At 35.3% G+C, this 22,875-nt stretch overlaps 1 protein-coding gene across 9 annotated transcripts in view; it reads right to left on the bottom strand.

Annotated features, from left to right (window-relative positions):
* The window catches only part of Dnm1l (dynamin 1 like), a 55,566-nt gene extending 33,096 nt beyond the window's left edge, over positions 1 to 22,470 (bottom strand). For 4 of the 9 annotated variants that reach the window (XM_026412327.2, XM_026412326.2, XM_026412323.2 and 1 more), the window contains exons 1-4: positions 22,250 to 22,470; positions 6,224 to 6,371; positions 1,633 to 1,671; positions 118 to 164 (exon numbers count right to left, since the gene is read on the bottom strand). In XM_026412327.2, the coding sequence (XP_026268112.2) occupies positions 118 to 164; positions 1,633 to 1,671; positions 6,224 to 6,371; positions 22,250 to 22,351 (336 nt within the window). In that variant the 5' untranslated portion in view covers positions 22,352 to 22,470. Of the gene's footprint in view, positions 1 to 117; positions 165 to 1,632; positions 1,672 to 6,223; positions 6,372 to 22,249 lie in introns of those variants that run through there. The other 5 variants (XM_026412329.2, XM_026412328.2, XM_026412325.2 and 2 more) reach the window with 2 other exon arrangements.
* Between the last annotated feature and the right edge of the window lie 405 nt (positions 22,471 to 22,875).

Below are 22,875 nucleotides of genomic sequence, written 5' to 3' on the forward strand. Positions count from 1 at the left end.
AGAAATGTTCGCTTTAAAATAACATGATTGCCAATGATAAGAAATTAAATTATCTAGTATTTCTCCAAAATATTATTTTCAACATGCTATTTCTTCATTACATTCTTGCATGATTACCTTATTTTTGGTGTGAAGAAATTTACCCCATTCTTCTGCTTCTACCCCTAGAAAAAGAAAAACTAATTTATTGAAAACTATGGGAATCACTTTTTATGGTTAGGAATTCAAAAAGGCAACACAATAAATTGCTTTTTTTGCTCCTATTTTGCCATTAACAAGGTAACAAGTGTTTTAAGATCTGCTAAATTGTACATTTCAAATTTAATAAATTGTATCACATATATCAAAATCATGTCTAATTTCAGGGAGATTTGTTCATAGGTCTTGCCACCATTTGAACTCTATAGATTTGATAAATAAAATTGTTCATTTTTATTTATTTGTAATATGATATAGTAAAAGGTATATTCTCCAAACATATTATGTATGAAAGCAGTTTATCTGATGAAAATATGCATTTAAGCTAATGGCTAAAAAGAAAATAAAAGAATTCCATTGAGTAATACAAAAAGCATATATAACATATTTGTGCATACACCCCCAGTAAAAATTTTCTTATAGGAATGAAAGCCAATTTTTTCAGTGCTTTGTTGTTGTTTTATTTAGTTTCCAGTTGGATACCTATAAAGTCACAGTTTGGTGCTTCTTTAAGAGCTCTCTCAGTAGCATGGAGTTAACTGTTTCGTAACATGTCTTTTTAAGATAATTCCCCCAAGGTCAAAGCTGTGTTTTCCCATGGAATTGAAGGTAGGAAAGAAATGAAATGGAGTGGGGGAAAAAACAAAAACAAAAAACCTGGTATATGCACTATATGGAGTTGACACACTCTCCATTAGTTTCCAATCATAGGTCTGTTCCTTCTGTACTGGCTGAAATAAGGAAAATAGATTCACTGTATACACAGTGTAAAGTAGGCTAAAACTTGGAGAACAAATTTTATTGTTTTTCCCAGAAATTAGAAATGTTTAATTGTATAAAGATAATCTAAATTTACCTCTCCCAAGCAGAGCTATTTTGGTTTTGCCAAATTCACAGAAGTTTTTAATAATAATGAAGTGTATTGAATAATGTATATTAGCTACCTAAAATCAAAATAAAATGACTATAAGATATCCACATAAATATTTATCAAAGAAAGGTGGATCATTTCTTTGGTGGAATAAAGGTAAATAAAACTGGATCCTTTTTGCAAGTAAAATGCTCACCTACTTGAAGCATAGTACCTTCTTCCAAGAAGTCTCATTGGAGGACTGGAGTTATCTAGGTGAACAGAACTCACAAAGGCAGGTACTACATACCAAAGGGGTGTTTTTAGTTTACCTTATAATATAAAAGAGGCCTAGTTTCACAAGCATGTTTTTAAAAATAAAAATAAAATAAATTACATTCACCACCAAAAAAGCTTGCATTTTGATGTAATGCCAGAAAGATAACAAGATAAAACCTGCAATCAATGTGGATAGGCAAATAAAAATGGAAGGAAAAAAAATGCACACAGCCTGTAAGAGTACATAAGCACACATGCAGGCATAATAGAAAAAGAAGGGCCAAAAACAAATGGATAGAGGAAACCTTTAGAAAGGTGTCTTGAGTTTTTCCATGTAGCAGGGTCTGTAGTTAAAGAGAAACAGCACAGAATGAAAAGTTTAGTGCTTACCCTAAAATTTTAAACCTTTTTAAAAAATCAAATTTGTAAAAATATGATCACATTTCAAATGCACATAGCATTCAATTATTCAAAATTTACCATTTGAATTAGAGGATGTGTGTATATATATATTTTTTTTAAGTAATTATAAATCACATTGTGTGCCATAGTTTCTTTTTAACATTTTTAGAAAACACCATTGTTTCTAATTCTAAATAGATTAAAATTAGTCCACTATTCAATAACTTGCCTTTGAGATATTATTTGATAGCCTACTGTAAGAAGAGATAAATCGATTAAAAAAAAAGAAATCTATAAAATATATTGGGCCCTTATTTCAAAACCTTAAGAATTAGTAAGTATATGCAAGTATTTGCCCTATTAGCAAAGACTGAACTTTATAAGGGTATTTTCTTTGAAGCAGATGTTAAATTTAACAGAATATATTTGGTTAATAAAATTAAATTTAACAGAAAGTAATCTCTCCATCTTCATGGATTCAATCCACGAAAGGAGTCTACTGTTTATAACCACAACCCTCTATACAGAAAGATTAATCCTACCTTTTTCTTTTGGTCTTTATTGCCTATATGGGTAATTTAACTAAATAGTTCAAATTATACACAAAATTTTTAGTATTATCCTAAATATTAGTATTATCCTATTTTATATGTACTTAATAAAACAAAATCTCTCTCCCCAAAATTCATAATTTTTCAAGTTTCCAATGACTCACTGTTCAGAGGCATAAGATATAGCAGAATTTTGGCCTTTAATCAGCATGCTACTTTTGCATTTTGTATAAAAGAAAATCTGATAAAAATTTGATTTTTTACAAATATATGAAGGATATTTGTAAAGTTTATAAAGTTCAAGCTAAACACCCTACTCTAAAACATAGTTTAATTTTGTTTTTAATAAGAATTTAACAAAAACTTCATTTACATTGTTAGAAGTAGGAAGCAATGAGAATACCATAAATTTACGTACTGATACATCAATTTTCCCAAGTAGCTAGTAGAATGAAGGATCTGATCCCATGCTAAATAAACTTTCATCATAATTATACCTATTAAACACTAAAATATTTTAGCCAGTTTTGATAGACTTATATATAAATTACACTTATCCATGTTGGATTTTGTTTTGTTCTTTTTTGGGGGGGGCGGTGGTACTGGATATTGAACCCAGGGATACTTTACCACTGAGCTACATTCCTAATACTTTTAATTTTGAAACAGGTTCTCACTAAATTGCTAATGATGGCCTCAAACTTGTGATCCTCCTGCTTGAGCCTCCTGAATACTTCAATTACTGGGATACGCCACCATGCCAGACTTCTCTGTCATTTTAGAATGCACTGTTCTTAGTATGTTATTAGTAACTCAGACTTTTATGAAATAACAAAGCCCTCACAGGCTTTATAAATCCCTATACAAAATGGCCAATGAATAATTTTTTGAAGAACTTCTGTTCGCTTATGATTTCCTCCCATTCTCTTTTATTGTCAGGCTATCGGGTAATTTATCCTTTTGGAGAGTGGGGTGGGGGTACTCAGGATTGAACCCAGGGGTCTTGCACATGCTAGGCAAGCGCCCTGACACTAAGCTATATCTCTAGCCCTTCTGATTTTGAGAAAGGATATTGTTAAATTGCTAAGACTAGCCTCAAACTTGTGATCCTCCTGCCTCAGCCTCCCAAGTAGCTGGGATTACAGCTGTGTGCCATTGCATTCAGCAAGTTCATACTCTTTTAATTAAACTGTATGCTAATCTACTTCATGGTTTCCAATTTCCTCTGGGTTAGAATGATTTATGATAACTAGAATTGCTTATCCAGGAGAAATTAGCTCTAATGAGAAACTAAAGAACTATCATAGAATAAAATATGAAATTTAGTACTCAAATTTATGGTTATCTATTTTGTGTTCTAGGTAACTTGTCATTTTCTTCCCCTAATATTAGATTTAACCAATCTAATAATCTAAAATCCAAGGGAATTTTAACACTGATCTACCAGCCCTTTTTTATTTTATATTTTAAGACAGGGTCTCACTAAATTGCCCAGGCTGGCGTTGAGCTTGTGATCATCCTACCTCTGCCTCCCAAGGGGCTCGGATTACAGGAATGCATCACCATATCCGACCTGACTTTGTGTGTGTGTGTGTGTGTGTGTGTGTGTGTATAAAAAAGCACTAAGCTTGGGAAAATGTATACACAGGTAAAGATACAGAAAGGAGACATCAACAAAACACATTGGACAGATACAGCAAAAGAGATACTGAGGAACTGACACATCTATAGCTGAAATATACTACCTTTCCAAACAAGAAAAGCTTTAATCTAAGGAAACACTGCCCACATTTGCAAGTAGTTTCTGAGAGACAGGATATCCTCTGCTCTTTCAAAGTGACTTAAGGAAATTTAAAAATTAAGAGACATAATGCTATATAGTTTTCTTAAAATCTTAGCTAAAATTGTCTGACAAGTGTATTTAATGAAATTGGTGGGGATGAATTTTAAAAAGTGCTATTCTACATATTTGAGGCTGAAACATAGGTTAGCCCACAAGGATTAAATCTGCAGTTCAGAATTTCAATAATAAAGAAATATTAAAGAAATGTAAAGTGATTAATAACACACAATTATATTAGATATATCTAATATAATTTAAAAGATTTCTTTGTTTCTGACAGTCTATAAAAAAATATTACTTGTTAACATCTATAACTCTGCTAACTTGCTTCAATGATTAACATTCTAGGGTCATAGTAGATGCTCATAACAGGTTTTCCCCACTTAAAAATAAAACAAACACCACCAATAGATCTTATAATAAATGAAGGAAAAAAATCAAATACAGAAATTAAAATACCATCAATTTTGTCAATATCATTATTTCATCTTACATCAGAATATAAGCAGAATGAAATTGCATTGAACACAGATCTCTGCAGGTAAGAAACAACACACAGTACTTTTTTGGGGGGCCGGGGGGGTGGTACCAGGATTGACCCAAGGGGTGCTTAACCACCAAGCCACATCCCCAGGCCTTTTTTATATTTTTTTAGAGACAGGGTCTCACTGAGTTGCTTAGTACCTCACCATTGCTAAGGCTAACTTTGAACTCAAGATCCTCCTGCCTCAGCCTCTTCAATCACTGGGATTAAGGCATGTGCCACCGCTCCTGGCTACAGACATGGTACTCTACTGCAAAAGTTACTTAATAATTAGAGCTATTTTACAGACTTGTAAGACAGAAAGTCTGAGCTGAACACTGAAATAAACAGGAATATTGAATCCATAACTTTCTTTTTTGTTTTCTAGGTCACACAGGGTTAGTACATAGCATGCACAATACTAGGGATCAGAGTGGTAGGCAAGTGCTCTACCACTGAGCTAAATCCTCAGCCCTTAAATATATTACTCAAACATTTCAAATCTCACTAATATGATTAATATAGGATACATATTTAATAAGCAACTTAAAAGCTAATAGACAAAATAGCATTTCTTAAAATATTTTCAGTTTAATTTTTCTAAAACCTTGTTATATAAAACAATGCATTTTGCTTACTTTCATATTCCTTGCTTACTAGTCATTAATCCATTAAAGAAATAGCCTAATTCAGTTTAGCTGGAGACTAAACCTAAACACAGGGAGAAGAGAATCTTTAAAAATCAAATAGTATGTGTTATATAGGAAAACCTTAACATGAGAATAGAAAAAACTAATAACAATTTAAATATTACAACTCTTTCTATAAATAATATTCCTCTTCGATAGAGGAGCAGAAGAATCAAAAATAGCAAGCACATGGTAAGACCAAAAAAAGGGAAAGTGAGAAAACAATGCTAAGCTAAAAATTAGTCATTTTAATTTTACTTAAAATGAAATCTTTTGGTGAGCACAATGACACATGTCTGTAATCCAAGCAACTCAGGAGACTGAGGCAGGAAGATCGTGAGTTCAAGGCTCAACTGCGCAACTTAGCAAGACTGTCTAAAAATAAAATAAAAAGGGCTGTGCTCTTGGGTTCAATCCTCAGTATTGAAAAAAAAAAAAAAAGAATGAATGATGAATGAATTTCTTCAACTAGAATCTAAATGACTAAAATTCTAAATCAAAGTTTAAAAAATATATTAATGGTTAAAAACTAGAAGAGGAAAAAACTTTAAATACTCCATAAAGCATTTAAAAGCTTTTTTTTTAAAAAAAATAACTGATTACTATTTACTGAGTGCCTCATTGGATCCAACTTGAAAAGTATTAACTGTTTACTAAGCTGAATTCCTCCAAAGGAACTATTCCCAACAGCTTTGCTCATGGCCCTTCAAAAACAAAAATTACTTTTTTTTACATTAAGAAAAATGCATATTGCTTCTCTTCATAGGACTTCTAATTTTGCTATGATCACTAATTGTTAATTGTCTAATCAATGCATATCTTTTTAAGAACAGACAAAAAAAAAGAATAAAGCTGTAAAAAAACTCTTATCTCCAATTTGAAATTTACCATTTTCTTCTCCTGTTGTTTTTCGTTTATCTTCTGGTGAAACATGGACCAGTTGCAGAATGAGTGGTCTTCGAGTGACAATACCAGTACCTCTGGGAAGCAGGTCCCTCCCCACTAGGCTTTCTAGCACTGAGCTCTTTCCACTGCTCTGAAAACAGAATATACAAGAAAACAATGAGTTTCTTAACAGATTTTTTTCTGTTAATAGACTACTAATAAAGCAACATACATGGATTATCTTAAGGGAAAAATCAGTGGAAACTTTTTAAATGAAATTTAATTATATTTTCTATTAGGACATCTTTCTTATTAAAAAAAAATCCAAAAACAAAAAAATAAAAGCCTACTCAAAAAAAAAGTCCCTTTTCCCATAATTTTCCTACTTTTTTTGATACTCCCTCAACCAGGTTTTAAAATCTACATAATACTGATATATACATAAAATCATGCTTATAAAATGTAGTTATTTCACATTAAATGGGGACAGTACTGAATATATCTTTCCCTAACTTGCTTTTATTTCTAATGTAATAATCAGGGATATAGTCTCATATCATTATATTAACAACGTCAGAGTTTAATGGTTAAACTATTCTACACAGTATTCTACACAGTATTCTACTGTGTATAAAACCAAACCCTAATAAATGAATGTTTAAATGGTTTACACTATTAAGAAAAATGCTGCAGTGAATATGTTTGTATACATAACCTTACTCATTTATTACCTCATTAGATTTAGTTCATTTAAATTAAATTGCTGCAATTAAAGAAGATACAGATTTTAAGCATTCATAGTTACTGCCAAACTGCATACCACAAGATAGCAGCATTCAGCTGTACTCCCAACAGTTACAAATCTGTTGTTTGTTGCATCCCCAGCCTCACTGGACATTGTCACTTTTCAAGTCTTTGCTACTTTGATAGATGGACACTAACAGCTCTTTTAAATTTGCATTCCTTTATCATTTTTTTAACATTTTTTTTAGTTGTAGATGGACACAATATCTTTATTTTTATGTGGTGCTGAGGATGGAACTCAGGACCTCACACAGGACCTCACACGTGCAAGGTGGGCGCCCTACCACTGAGCCACAGCCCCAGCCCGCATTCCTTTATCACTGAGGTCAAATTTTTTTAAGGGCTTTCTGTATTTCTCCTTTTGTGATCTGCTTATGTAAATGCTAGTGCTTATATTTCTTATAAAGCTTATATTTCTTATAAAGCTCTTTATCTATAATGTATTTCATTTTTTTTGTTTTGAATATTCCCCCAACTACTTATTTTGAAAAAAAAAAAAAGGGTTTTTTTGGGGGGGAACTAGAGATTAAACCCAGAGGCACTTAATCACTGAGCCACATCCCCAGTCTTTTTAATATTTTATTTAAAGACAGGCTCTGGCCGAGTTGCTTAGGGCCTCACTAAGTTGCAGAGGCTAGCCTTGAATTTTCAATCCTCCTGCCTCAGCTTCCCAAGCTGCTAGGATTATAGGCATGTGCCACTGCACTCGGCTATTTTGAAAATTTTTTTAAATATTTAGTTTTAGTTTTAGGTGGACACAATATCTTTATTTTATTTTTACGTGGTGCTGAGGATCGAACCCAGTGCCTCGTGCATTCTAGGTAAGCACTCTACCACTGAGCCACAACCCCAGGCCTATTTTGAAATTTTAAATGCTACCAAAAGTTGCAAGAAGTCACAAACCTTAACACAGAGTTGATCATTTATTAACAATCTGACACATTTGCTTTTTGTTTTATGTCTCTCCTTACACATACACACATACTTTTTTCTTTTGTTTTCCCATTTCAGAGTTAGTAACAGATACCAGAATATTTCCCCTCTAAATAATGTGGCATGTGTTTCCTAGGCACAAGGTCATTCTTCTCTATAACTACATAATTATCATACTCAGGAAATTTAATACAGATAACAATACTAATATCTAACATGCAGTAAATAATAACATATAAACCTCTATTAGATAGTCTCTTTTAAATGTGTATAATACCTAATACACATTTTAAATACTTCTAGAATTGCAATTTTCTTAACTTTTCAATATACTGTGTTTTTATATATACTGTATTTTTTCCCGTACTGTTTTTTTTCCTTAGTCAAAAGTAGTATATCTTTTAATACTTTCTACAAATGAAAAAAATCCTAATTTCACCTGTTGAATCAGGAAGGATCTATGGGAATCAATGCCCAGAATGTACAAACCAGGGAAGAAAAGGTTGATCATAAAATTAAAACTTCCTGCCCTCACAGAAAAAATTAGGGAAAATATCTGTGATCCATATAACTTACAAATAATTAGTAACTATTGTAAAGCATGTATGAGGCCTTAGGTTAAATCTTTAGCATGCAAAAAAAGAAAAATAATTCATAACCAAAATGTATAACTGCTGCAAATCAATAAAAGATGAATAACCTAATAGAAAATAATGTACAGAAATAGGAACAAAAACTCATAATATCAGAACCACAAAAGGTCAAGAAATAAGAGGTTCAAACTCACTAATAATCAGCAGGATGCAACAAAAACCACAATGAGAAATCATAAATAAAAATCATGACAATACCAAGTACTATATAAATAAACATACTTTGCTCTGTTGGTAGGAATATAAATGATTATAACATCCTAAGCAGCAGAGATATCTATTAAAAATAAATATAACATACAGTCTAGCAATTCCATTTTGATAACTTAAACAAATTCTGAAACATGTATAAAGAGATATGCATAGGAATGTCCTTAGTGACATGGAGAACAGGACAAATGTTCCTCAATAAGAGGATAATTTGTAATATATTCTTATAATTGTCTGTTTTAGAGAAGTATAAGTGAATAAATGAGGAATGTAGGCCTGGGTATATGAATTCACATGACTGTCAAAAACATTGCAGAAGGGCATATACTATTTATTTGACACCAATTACTTTGAGCTAAATCCATCTAAGAAAATATTATATATTGTTTAGATTCTCGCTCTATATATATGTATAATGAAGTGCAAGGGTATGACAAAACACCAAATTCAAGAATGTGCCTCTCTTTCCATTTCTCTGAAAAGAAATTTAACTAGCTATTAATATTTTAATTTGGAAGGTACATTTAACAATATTAATAATATTACTGTATTTATTATTATTATTATTATTATACTCTGTTGACATTTTCAGTGTTTCAAAATAATTTTATAATGCCTCAAATGTGGAACAGAATCTCCCACTGAAGAGATAATAAAAGGCCTCTTTTCTCCTATACCCAAAGCAAACACTTGATGGAGCCACACAACTTGGATATAGGTTATACATCAACTACTATGTACAACCTGCCTTCTGTAAAAGTGATCTGTACTCTCTTAAGTGTCCAGCTCTGGCAGAAGAAAGCTCACTGTATTACTCAAGTCTGCAACAAAGGTCTATAAGCAATTCAGGTAATATTTCAATCTTCTTTCACGTCATCTTAGGAAACGAAGAGCTAAGACAAACATATTTTCTGTTCTCTTGTTTGGTTAGGATTCACTTAAAAAGAATGGTTACAAGGGTTGTATGGCACATAGACCTGGGGCACTGCTATGGCAAAGAACCCTTTGCCAACCTTATGAGACCTGTACTGTGGACCTCAACTGGAGGAGCAGCTAGAGGGGGCAGCCAATAAGAGGCACCTGGATTCAGGCACAGTGTGGATCACACTCATCCAAATTTGACATAAATATGCTGGTATCCATTCTAAGGCAATAAAAAAAGAGGTATCTGTGGGATTAAGGTTCCTTCAGAAATGAAATATACTGAATGGTAGTGCATTTTGGACCCAACACTTTCATGCTATGACCTGTCTCATTATGAAAATGTACAAATACCTGAAATGGAAAGTAAGCCTCATGTTAAAATGAATGGGAAGAGCATGATGACTGCTCTGTGTGGACTTTAGTAGCATGGTTGATTCATATGATGCTTCAAGAAATCAAAAAACTTATTAACTTGGAGAAATTATGAACCCTACATTTTTATGATGCCTAGTAAACTGAGAAAGTACCTAAAGACTTCATTGGTACACTAGAAAATGTCACTTCATCTCTGACACCAGTGGAATTCAAATGTGAACAAAATGATATGAATTGATTTTTGTCATTTTGGAACTGGACTGAGTTACTTCTTAGAAAATAGAGTTCCTAAAACCCACCTAATTGGTTAGACTGCTATTAAAATAAGTCTTGTCTATTCATGTCAACTCATACCTGGGAAATGAAGAAAAATGACCTACAAGAGCAAGAATAAATAATAAGTTAAAACCAAAAATTTTAATATGTTGTCTTTATTCCTAAGATCCCAGCAGATTTCCTGAAATTAGCACCAGACCCCCTGTGCTCTCTCAGATTTTTATTAATTTTGATTACATGTAAATCATAACTATAGAATGTATAATCAGGTTTTTTTCGTGGTGCTGGGGATTGAACCCAGGAGTTTGTGCATGCCAGACAAGTACTTTATTACTAAGCCACATCCTAGCCCTTTTTTTTTTAATAAAACAAAAAGCACATCACCACTTGTATTAGTCTGGTTTCTGCTGCTATAAATAATAATTAAAGAAAAAAGTTTATTAGCTCATGCTTTAGAAAACTTAAAGTCCAAGAATGGGTAGCCCCATCTGTTCAGCCTGTGGTGAGGAGCTTCCTGGATGCATCACAATATGACAGAGAAGTGGGAAAGGAAACAGCAAAGGGAGCAAGTGTGTGGAGTGGCCTTTCTTTATTACAACCCACTCTTGTGAGACCTCATTCCATAAGAATAGCATTGAGGGAACAATGGCAGAACCCCCAGTAACCTAACCACTTCCCATTAAATCCCACCTCATAAAGCTTCCACTGCCTTTTAATATCACCGCACTGACAACCAAGCCTCCAGCACTTGATTCCTTTGGGGACACAATCAAACCACAGCACCATCCAAAAAGAAAAAAACAATGGTTATATTATGGATGGATACAGAATTTTTAAATTTCAGTTTTCCTTGGAAAGCTATATATTCTCTGTGTATCTAACATTTACTTTTGTAGACTAGTAGTCCGATTCTTTTTCCCCTTTATAGAAACCTGTACCCTTCACCACTACCACTACCCTGCTTCTATTTAGAAGTTTGTGGTATGCCTTGTGTTTTAGTTTCAGATATTTAATAATGATCTCTTTTATTTCAATATTTATGTCCAGTAATTGTGATCTGAAGCTGTCTGACTTCAGCAGTGAAGAAGTTTTGCCTATGACTTACTTTATTATTGTTTTGTCATCTGCTCCGAGCACTCCTCCCAATTATCTGTGATAAGGATTTTGATTCTCTTAACTGTCATTTTCAAGTCCCTTATCTCTAATAAATTCCACAACATGTGTTTTGATCTTTTAGGAGAATTCCTCAAGTTATTTTTCTGTTTTAATTAATAAGTTTTCAGCAATTTCGGTTACTACTGCTTTCAACCATTCCCACCCTGTCATTTTGTTCTTCTTTCTTAAATGAGGTATTTCATGGGAAATACATTTTAAGTTCTCTCTTGAATTCTAAATTAACTTCATTTTGTTACTGATTGTCTAACTATGCCTCCTCCTTTATGGCTTCTGATTTGTAGTTTTACACTTATACACATATTTATATACACACAATATATGTATATTAGACTTTTTAAGATGGGTTGTGATGAAATGAATTATGTCCCCTTAAAATCCATGTTTTGAAATCCTATCCCCAGTACCTCAGAATGTAACTGTATTTGGAGATGGAGTCTTTGAAAAGGTGGTAAATTTAAGGTAAGGCTATCAGAGTAAGTCCTAATACATTCTGACTAGCATCTTCATTAGAGGAAGTTTGGACACACAGAAGAAGGACCATGTGAGGATTGAGAAGGCAGCTTTCTCAAGCCAAGGTAAGAGGGCTCAGGAGAAAGCAAACCTGCAAACACTGTGATCTCAGACTTCTAGCTTCCAAATCCAAGAAAATAAATTGGTTGTTTAAGTCACCCAGTCTATGATATTTTGTTATGGCAGCCTTAGCAAACTAATTCAGATATTACAAACTCAATTACCCACAAAGACAGTGAATATATAAATCAACCCAGTCTTCAATCAAAATGTCATCAGAATGTCAATCACACCTCAATAAAGTAATTTTTTTTAAAATGCCTCAGAACTGTATTGTCCTAACCTCTTGTTTCCACATTAAATATATAAGAGGGCAACCTGGGTGTGGGTGTTATACACTGGTAATCCCAGTGACATGAGAGGCTGAGACAGGAGGATCACGAGTTTGAGGCCAGGGTGGCCTATTTAGTGATACCTTGTCTCAAAAATAAAAAAGGACTGAGGATGTAGCTCAGTGGAAAGGTATCCCTGTGTTGAATCCTCAGTATCAAAAAAATATAGATAGATAGATAGATAGATAGATAGATAGACAGATAGACACACAGACAGACAGACAAGGGCTAAGGGTACAGCTCAATGATAGAGCACTGGCCTAGGTTTACACAATGCACTGGGTTTGATCCCCAACAATCCTACCCCTCCCCCAAATATATGTCATGAATATTTCTAACATCTGTTCTCCCAAAATCTCTTTTTTTCTTAAAATGTACAGCCATCTTAATCAGTAGTAATGGCCAATGCTTATTGCACATACTACATAACTATCACCATTTCAAATGATTAATGTCATTTCGGCAAACTCCTCCATAAAATAATTGCTATTTATTCTTTGTATAGATTAATTAGCTAATTTTTAGAAAAGTTACATAATTTGCACAGGTATACTTAGGTAACTAATCAACAGGGTTGAACTGTAACCCAGGCCATCTTCAACTTCCCACTTTTTATACAGATGTAGAAACAGAAAACATTTCATTGTCCTCTTCACACCATAAGAAAGAACACCACGTATATGATGATAAATGGCATCAAGGGAAGGCAAATGGGAGCTTTGACCAATTAGATACTGGATGATCTATTTAAAGAAGGCATTATTCAGATCCATTGGATATGTGGGCTCAGTGTTTTGATCTTTTCTGACTTTTTTAAGGAAAATCTAGAATCTGGGTCTTTCAATTGAATCCACCAATTTTTTAAATGTAGGCAAAAATTTTTCTTTTTAATACTGTGCCAACACACTCAGACCAACAAAACATGTCTATTAGCTCCCAGTTTTTTTAATCTCTTATCTATACTCAGTATTTTAGATAGCATTGACTTCTTTTTTTTTTAATTTTATTTATTTATTTTTTTGAGAGAGTGGGGGGGGGAGAGAGAGAGAGAGAGAGAGAGAGAGAGAGAGAGAGAGAGAGAGAATTTTTTAAATATTTATTTTTAGTTCTCGGTGTACACAACATCTTTGTTGGTATGTGGTGCTGAGGATCGAACCCGGGCCGCACGCATGCCAGGCGAGCGCGCTACCGCTTGAGCCACATCCCCAGCCCAGCATTGACTTCTTTAACAATTGTTTAGATCAGTGGTTTTTTTCTCTAGTGATTTAACCATTCAGTGTCCACATACTCTTTCCAGGAAGGTGAACAGCAGCTACAAAGTAGAAAAAATTATAGCTAGCTTGTTCTGAAAATAGGACTCCACTGGCACTCTAAGGTCTTCAGTTTTTCCCATCTCCACATATATCCAAAGTTGATTCAATATCCTGTATAGCATTTAGGAGCTAAAATCTGTGTGCCTGGCTGGGCATGGTGGTACATGCCTGTAATCTCAACTACTTTGGAGGCTAAGGCAGGAGGATCCCAAGTTCAAGGCAAGGTTGGGAAACTTAGCAAGACTCTCTCAAAATAAAATAAAGAATTAGGGATGTAGCTCTCAGCAGTAGAGCACTTCCTAACATATGTGAGGTCCTAGTATTGAAAATAAAAAGATTTGTGTGCCTGGTTTCAGCATTACCCTCCATTTTCCTCCAATAGAACTCTAATGAAATTTATAATGTTTTGAATTCTATTTTAAGATGTGCCCTTTTACTGAAAAAGATTTTTAAAATTTTCATCTCTAAAAAGAAAACCCTGATAACTAGCACTGGTTGGAGAGTGAGGAATTACAAATGTTCACATATGCCACATTTACCAAGGTCAACTCAATTTTTAACTTTTAAGGTTTTTTTTTTTTTTTGGTAGTTGTGTAAGATAGCTGATATAGTTGATATTAATATAGCTGATAAAGATATACTTAATATATTTTGAAACAATTATAGATTTAGAGGTTTCCTTAATTTTTGCTTTACAGTATTCTTAGAATTATAATCTTACAGTATTTAAAATAGCTAAACTGTTTTTACTTTATAGTTTATACCTTCTACCTAAAGACAAAATATAACAGTCTTTAGAAAAGAACTTTTCTTAGTTATGAAACATAAGCCCAGTGTTCTTTGGAACATAAAAGAGCAAAGAGATTCAGATATCTGATAAGGCCATGAAAAAAGTAATATCCATAAAAATCTGATATCTGATAAGGCCATAGCAAAAGTAATATCCATAAAAATCTCCACTTTATGGGGTGGGGGGTAGAGCTCAGTGGTAGAGCATGTCCTTAACATGAACAAGGCCCTGGTTTCAATTCCTAGAACCAAAACAATAACAAAAACAAAAAATACTTTTTCCATAAAAGCAGAGAAGCATGAGATAAGTGACATGAATCTACACTCCCAAGAAGTTCAGTGAACTCCAAGTAGAAAAAACACAAAGAGATCTACAGAGACAAATTATAATTAAACTATTGAAAGACAAAGACAAATGTTGAAAGCAGCAAGAGAGAAGCAGAAAGCAACTCATCATGTACAAAGGATCCTTAATAAGATTAACAATAGATAACAGATTCCTCATCAGAAACCATGAAAACTAGAGGCAGTGGATGATTTAAAGTGCTAAAAGGAAAACCTAACAACCAAAGATTCTATATCTGACTTAATATTATTGATGGCAGTACTTCCTCAGAGCAATCTGCAGACTTAATGTAATCTCCATCAAAATCCTAAGTCTTATTTACAAAATTTATCTAAAATTCACATGGAATGAAAAGGGGCTCCAAATAACCAAAACAGTCTTGAAAAGGAAGAACAAAGTTGGTAGATTCCTACATCCCAATTTCAATATAGACTACAAAGCTACAGTAAGGCAATGTGTTTTGGCATAAGGATGCAAAAGAACTGAGAGTCCAGAAATAAATCCATACATCTCATGGTCAAATGACCTTCAACAATAGTGCCAACCCTATTCACCAAGCAAAGAACAGTCTCTTTAACAAATAGTGCTGGGTTAACTGAATAGGCATTTGTAAAAATTGAAGTCGGACCCCTACTCCATACTAGCAAAAATTTTCTGAAAATGGATCAAAACCCTAAATATACAAACTAAAACTATAAAACCCTTAGAAGAAAATATAAAATAGTAAATCTTCATGATCTTGTATTTAACAATATCTTACATATGACACTAAAAGCACAAACAACAAAAGAAAAAATAGATAAATTAGACTTCAGTAAAATTAAAAACTTATATGCACTATAGCACACTATCAAGAGAGTGACGTCAAGCTGTAGGAAGGGAGTAATTATTTGCAACCATATATTATTAAGGTTCTGGTAAGTATGTTAATTATCCTTTGTTGCAGTGACAAAATACCTGAGAAAACAACTTAAAAGAGGATTTATTTTGGCTCACAGTTTCAAAGATTTCAGTCCATGGTAGACTGGCTCCATTGCCATGGACCTACACTGAGGTAAAGCACCATGGCAGAGAAGACATGGTAGAAGAGAACTGCTCACCTCTCAGTGGCCAAGAAGAAGAGAGAGGAAAGGGCAGGGACAAGACACAGTCTCCAAAGACTCACACTGTTCAACAAGGTTCCTCCTCCTAAAGTTTCCACCACCTCCCAACTTAGTCCATTCAAATTATGAAGCCTCAATGGATTAATCCACTGATGAGGTGAGAATCCTCATGATCCAATCGTTTCCTAAAAGCCCTGCCTCAAACATTTTAAATTGGGGACAAGTCCTCAACACATGAGCCTTTGGGGGACTTCCAGATTCAAACCATAACAAGTATCCAAAATTTATAAAGAATTCTTAAAATGTAACAATGAAAAGACAACCTCAACAAGCACATGAAAAGATATCCAGCATCATTAGTCATTAGGGAAAAGCAAAGCAAACCCACAACACTTCATATCCATTAGGATGTCTATAACCAAACAATTACAAATTTTGATTTTGATAAGGATATAGAAAAAACTGACCATGGTATACTACTGGTGAGAACTATAAAACAGTATAGTCACTATGGAAAAGATTCATAGTTCCTCAAAAAGTCAAACATAGAACTACTATACGACTCAACAATTTTACTACGTATATACTAAAAGAACAGATAACAGATACTCAAACACTAGTTCACAGTAGTACAATAGTAGTTAACAGGTAGACACAACCCAACCACCCATCAGTGAATAAATGAATAAACAAAGTGTGGTTCATACACATACACACACACACACACACCCTTTTTAGGGAAAATTACTAAAATGGAATATTACTAGGCCATTAAAAAGAATGAAGTACCAGCATGTGCTATAACACAAAAGAACCATGTTATGCTAAGTAAAAGAAAGCAGACATAAATAATCACATATCATATGATTCCATTTCTATGCAATACCTAGAATAAGTAAATCCACAGAGACAAAAATTAGATTGATGCTTGCCAGTGGTTGGAGGAAGAACTAAGGAATGACTACTTAGTGGGTAATTTTCTTTTGCAACAAAAATGTTACAACTAAGCAGAGGTAGTGGTTTCCCATTTTGAATGTACTAAATGCCACTGATATGTCTGTGAAGTTTTTTGGTGGTGGTACTGGTGGTGGTGGTATAGGTGCTGAGGATTAAAGCCAGGGCCTCACACATACTAGGCAAGTGCTCTACCACTGAGCTAAGTGCTCTACTACAGAGCTACACCCTAGCCTTTTTTTTTTTTTTTTTTTTTTTGGTTATTTTTTGTTCTTTTGAGACAGGTTTTCACTGCCCGAGTAGCCAATAGCTGGGATTACAGGCATATACCAGCATACCTGGCTTAAAATTATTTTTATATTATGTAAATTTCACCAAAAGTTTTTTAAAGTTAAAAGGAAGCTGCTTATGATCTATACAAAGAAACTACCAAAAAAAAAAAAAAAAAGTTCTTTACCTAAGCATACTCAAAAGAATACTCCACATCAGGAAATGAAAACTGCAATCAATATTGGAGCCAAATTACTAAACATAATGAAGGCATCATCTCTACAGACACAAAACAAATGTATGCAGTATCAGGCATCAAGCAGGAGAAGTCAAAATTTCATATGCAACTGAAATGTAGACAGTGTATCCAATGGAGGGGGAAAAAAAGAAAAGGAGGCATCAAACTATGAAAAGAGTTGGCCATAGAAGACTTAGGGTCAGGGTAGGGATTTAAAGATGCTTTTTTTTTTTTTTAAGTAAAAAAATTCAGAATAATTTAACACTTAAAAATAAAGACGTTGGTAATGGTATACTGACATCCTATACACTGCTGGAGGGAATGTAAAATGCTACAGCTGCTGTGGAAAACAGTTTGGCAGTTCTTCAAAATTAAAACACAAAAGCTACTATATGATCCAGCAATTCTATTCTAGTCCCAAGAGAACTGAAAACATACATTCACATAAAAACTTGTAAAAAAATGTTCACAGCAGCATTATTCATAATAGCCCAAAAGTGGTAACAGCTCAATATCCTGCAACAAATAACAGTGGTAAATCTATGATGGAATATTATTCAGCCACCAAAAATGAATGAAGTACAGGTTGAATATCCTTTATCTGAAATGCTTACAACTGAATGAAGTGTTTTGGATTTGGGATTTTGTCAGATTTGGGGATATTTGCATATAAGTAACAATATAATCTTGGAGATGGGACCCAAATCTAAACATGAAACTCATTTGTTTCATATATACCTTCTAAACATAGCCCAAAGGTAATTCTACAGTATTTTTATTGCATCTGCATTTTGACTGTAACTGTTACGAGCTCAGGAGTAGAATTTTTCATTTGTAGCATCATTTTGATACTCAGAAAATTTTGGACACTAGAGCATTTTGGATTTCATATTTTTGGATTAGGAATGCTCAACCTGCACTAATCACTATAATAAAGATGAACCTAAAAAAAAAAAAAACATTATGTTGAGCAAAAGAAGTTAGAAACAAAAGACCAGATTGAACAATTTCATTTATATAAAATGTCTACAACAGGCAATCTATAGAGACAGAAAGTAGATTAGTGGTTGCCAGAGGATAGGGGAAGGTGAAATGAGGAAGTGACTGCTAAAACCTAAGTGGATCCTTTCTCGGGTAATGAAAATGTTCTAGAATCAGATGGTGGTAATGGGTGCACAACCTTGTAAATATAGTGAAAATCACAGAATTGCATACTCCACAATAGTAAATTTTATGTATATAAATTTCAATTTTCTGAATGTTGAATTTATTAAAAAAAACTGATTTACAAATTGGTCATTAAAATCCAAATCTCATTTCCTTTTACATTTGTTTTAATTACTGAAGACAGAGTATTAAATCACTGAAATTAAATGCAATGTGAAAAGTACATTACTAGCAATACTAAACCACAATCTCTGGTTAATGTCATCTGCTTTGTGATGCCTCTACTGGATGGTGGTTTGGATTACATACCTGGAGGGCTCCCCCTTCCAATTCTCAACTTAAGAAATAGTGATTAAATTTCCCAAGTTGAGTCACAAAAGTTGTTTTAAGTCTTATCTCCTTCTCCACCTGCAAAGTACACCATGGTCTAAAAGTATCAACCTTCTCTCTCCCCATTCTCTGTTCTTTCCACACAGACGATCTCAGCTAGAGAAAGAGGAAAGCAATTTATTTAGCTAAATAATAAAATATGTGAATGATCGACACCTGTAAATATGATTCTCTTTCCTCAACTCCTCCAACTCCCTAGCCATCAAATAAGTATTATTTAGGAAATTTAAGAAATCAAGGTTCAAAACATTTAGGAAATGGCAAAGATTGCCTCAGAATTGATGCTTTGGACCAAGAATGCCACCAAAATCAACATGATAATGAATAGTAGTAATAAGCCCTGAGACTCAGCTTCCCTAAATCATTCCTGCTTTTCAAAGCACTGTGTGGTTTACAATTCAAATATACACAGGTAGATAGTTCAGTTTCATCTATGAACCATTTGCATCAGAATAACCTATGATACTACATTAGCTTCAGACATATAAAATAAAAATTTGGGGATAGGATCCAGGAAACTTATTTTCCAAGTGAGCCTATACACACTCAAGTTTAAAAATCACAGTTCTAAGTTCAACAAGGTGGGACCTGCAGCCATTTAACATGTAAGTAATATATAAGATAGACTCTACCTGGTTTACAAAGACATGATCACCACAACTGGGAAATTTACTAGTCAGAACTACATATGCAACATTTATATGTCTGGAGCTCACTCACTATACACTACTCTATCCATTAAACAAGAATGTGAGATGTGTACTGTATTTATGTTACACAACATTAAAGAGTAAAAAATGGAATAAATAAGATAGTAGTATACTAGAAGTATTCAAAGTAAGCAGAAGAGGTGTTTTTTCCAACACATTGAGGAAAATTTAGGAAAAAAGAAACTGTTCCTAATTTTTATTTTTTCTGTACATGAATAATAAAGGACTAAATTTTGGCTAACAAGGAGTTGGACAGAAATAAACCCCATTAAATCAGTTAAAAAATTCCCTTAAGAAATTTCAAACATCAACATACAAAAGTGGCATAACTATCACTTCTAGGATGGTTTCTGTTGGCACAGTTAATGGCTTTCAGAAAGATGGGGTCTTTTCTTTCCTGCCCCTCTCTATTTTGCCATCAGGTTTATTGACTGAAAAAAAAAAAAAAACCTCTTATTTTGTGTAAGAAAACTCAGTTTTTATTTTAAACTACTTATGCTGATACACTTAAGCCATGATTCTTTTATTGTTTCATGCTGAAAGAGCACTGAAAATCTTAAAAAGTATATGGGAGGTTTCTGGTATGCGCTTAGGGAACATTTTTTAATTACTACCAAAGAAAATTTAATTTATATCATTTCTAATTCTATTTACAAAAACAGATCACTTTTGATAATAAAAGTCCTAGTGTTCTAAAATATTATCTAATTACAGTGAGCAATATTCACTCAAAGTCTTAATGGAGCACCTAATTACATGGTTCAGACTAAATGAAATATGCTCAATAAAAATATTGTTCAGGATTTATTATGTTTGATGATTCAGTTTCTGATCATTACAAATATTGTTACAAATACTAGAATATGCTGGCAGGATTGGGCAGTATCTATACTAATTTTATAGTAAACCAAGATAATTTGTTTCAAAAATAATTTTTATTGCTTTATTTAAAAGCCAAAAAGAAGCCGGGCACCGTGGCGCACGCCTATAATCCAAGCGACTTGGAAGGCTGAGGCAGAAAGATCACTAGTTCAAAGCCAGCCTCAGCAAATGGCAAGGCACTAAGCAACTCAGTGAGGCCCTGTCTCTAAATAAAACACAAAATAGGGCTGGGATGTGACTCAATGGCTGAAGTGCCCCTGAGTTCAGTCCCAGATACAACAAAAGAAAAAAAAATTAAAGATCTATGGCTTCCAAGGTTTGCAGTACTTGGATATCCTCTAATATTCTGAACATTAAGTTCCCTCTCATTATATTTATTGCAATTTCATTTTGTAGCAAGATGTAGCGATGCGCCTCCTGGAGAATGATGGAGGAAACGTCGCTTTAATAATATCAAAAGACACTATTATAAGTAATGACAAGCCAGCGCGGTGGCGCAACACGGGCAATCCCAGCGACTCAGGAGGCTGAGGCAGGAGGATGGCAAATTCAAGGCACTTCGGCAACTTAGTGGGGCCCCAGGGAACTTAATGAGACCCTGTCTCAAAATAAATAAAAAGGGATAGGGATGTAGCTCAGTGGTAAATGCTCTCTGGGTTCAATCCCCAGTACCTAAAAAGAAAAAGAAAAAAAAAGAATGACAGCGCTTAAAATCTATATACCAAGTAATCACTAAAATGTGTTACTCTTGAACTCTAATTGAAAGTCCTATGATTCATCTTAAATCAAGATCAAAGGAAACGAAGTTTTTATACTTCTCCTGTCCCTCCATAATTAATACACTTATTTTCTCAACATTTATGCATATATTAAAAATTGACGAGTTATCCATAAAAGACCCAACATGGAAGAGCCAGAGAACCTCATGCCAAATTTAGGTCACAACCACAAAACTGTGGCAGACAAAAACCTCAGCCTACGCAGAAAAATTGGATATTCCTTTCTAACACTCAGAACTCCAGGTACACGTGAGATTTTACCATTTATTATTTATCTATTTATTTAGCACTGCTTCAGCGGTTGGGAAAGCTGGAGGGTTTGCAGTGCAGGAAAGCAGGCGCTACCCAGCAGCGGCCTTTCTCAGCTCCACCGCGCGGTTCCAAAACACTCCGTAGCCCCTGGGCAAGGAAAGAAGGGAAAGCAACACCCCGCGCCCGGAAACTAGCCAAGGCGGGGCTGTCTGGCCCCCCGCGAGCCCAGTGCAGCCCCGCGCGTCCCCCAGGTGCCCTTGGAAGCAGCGGCCCGCGGACCCAGCCGCGCCCGGTCCAGGCTGACTCCAGTTCCGCCGCCCGACTGTCCTTCCCCACCCCGCCCGCGGGCCCGCGGGGACCGCCGCACCGCGCCGACTCCGCCCCTCGCCGCCCGGCCAGGCCTCGGACTCTTCGCCCGGTGCAACGCAGCCCCGGGAGGACGGGCGCAGAGAGCCCCGGGGTACCTCTCAAGGTACTCCCACCACAGGCCGCAAAGGCTGGCCCGGGAGAGGGCACTGCCGCAGCCCCGACCAGGCCCGCACCCTGGGCTCTGGACCGAGCGAATGCCGCCATCGTCTCTCACCTGCGTCCCCACTACGACGATCTGAGGCAGCTGGATGATGTCGGCGCCCACCGTGTTGAAGACATCCTGAAGCTTATTGATGACAGGAATTAGCGCCTCCATAATTCCAAAAAAACCAGACCCCCGCCCGACTAACCGCGGCAATGAATGGGGACGGGGCCCACAGTCCACCTCCTTCCTCTTCTCCTCCGCCCTCTTCCCGGGAGCCCTCACCCATTGGACCGGCCGCCTGCTCCAGCCCCCTCCCGGCAGGCCATGCGCTTCCAGGGAACGAGAGAGGAACAACGCTTGCCGGGAGTTGTAGTTCTGGGACGGTGGAGCGCTGGTGCCTACGACTTCCAGAAGGCTGCGCGACATGGGAGGGCAGAGCGGGGAGGGCGGGCAGCCGGGGGTTGGGATGTTTTGCCCGCCCCTGTCAAAAGGCTGAGTTGTAGGACGGGGAGAACTGGAAGGAAGAGATACATTTATGCTTGCCTAGAGGCAAGATGGATGTGAAACGCTGGGTGTGAATATGTCTTAATAGCGTTGTCCGGACTGGGGATATAGCTCAATTGGTAGAGTGCTTGCCTCGCATGCCCAAGGCCCTGGGTTTAATACCCAGCACCACCACCACCACCACCACCCAA

The sequence above is a fragment of the Urocitellus parryii genome, chromosome 5, assembly GCF_045843805.1.
Source record: "Urocitellus parryii isolate mUroPar1 chromosome 5, mUroPar1.hap1, whole genome shotgun sequence".
Classification (NCBI taxonomy): domain Eukaryota; kingdom Metazoa; phylum Chordata; class Mammalia; order Rodentia; family Sciuridae; genus Urocitellus; species Urocitellus parryii.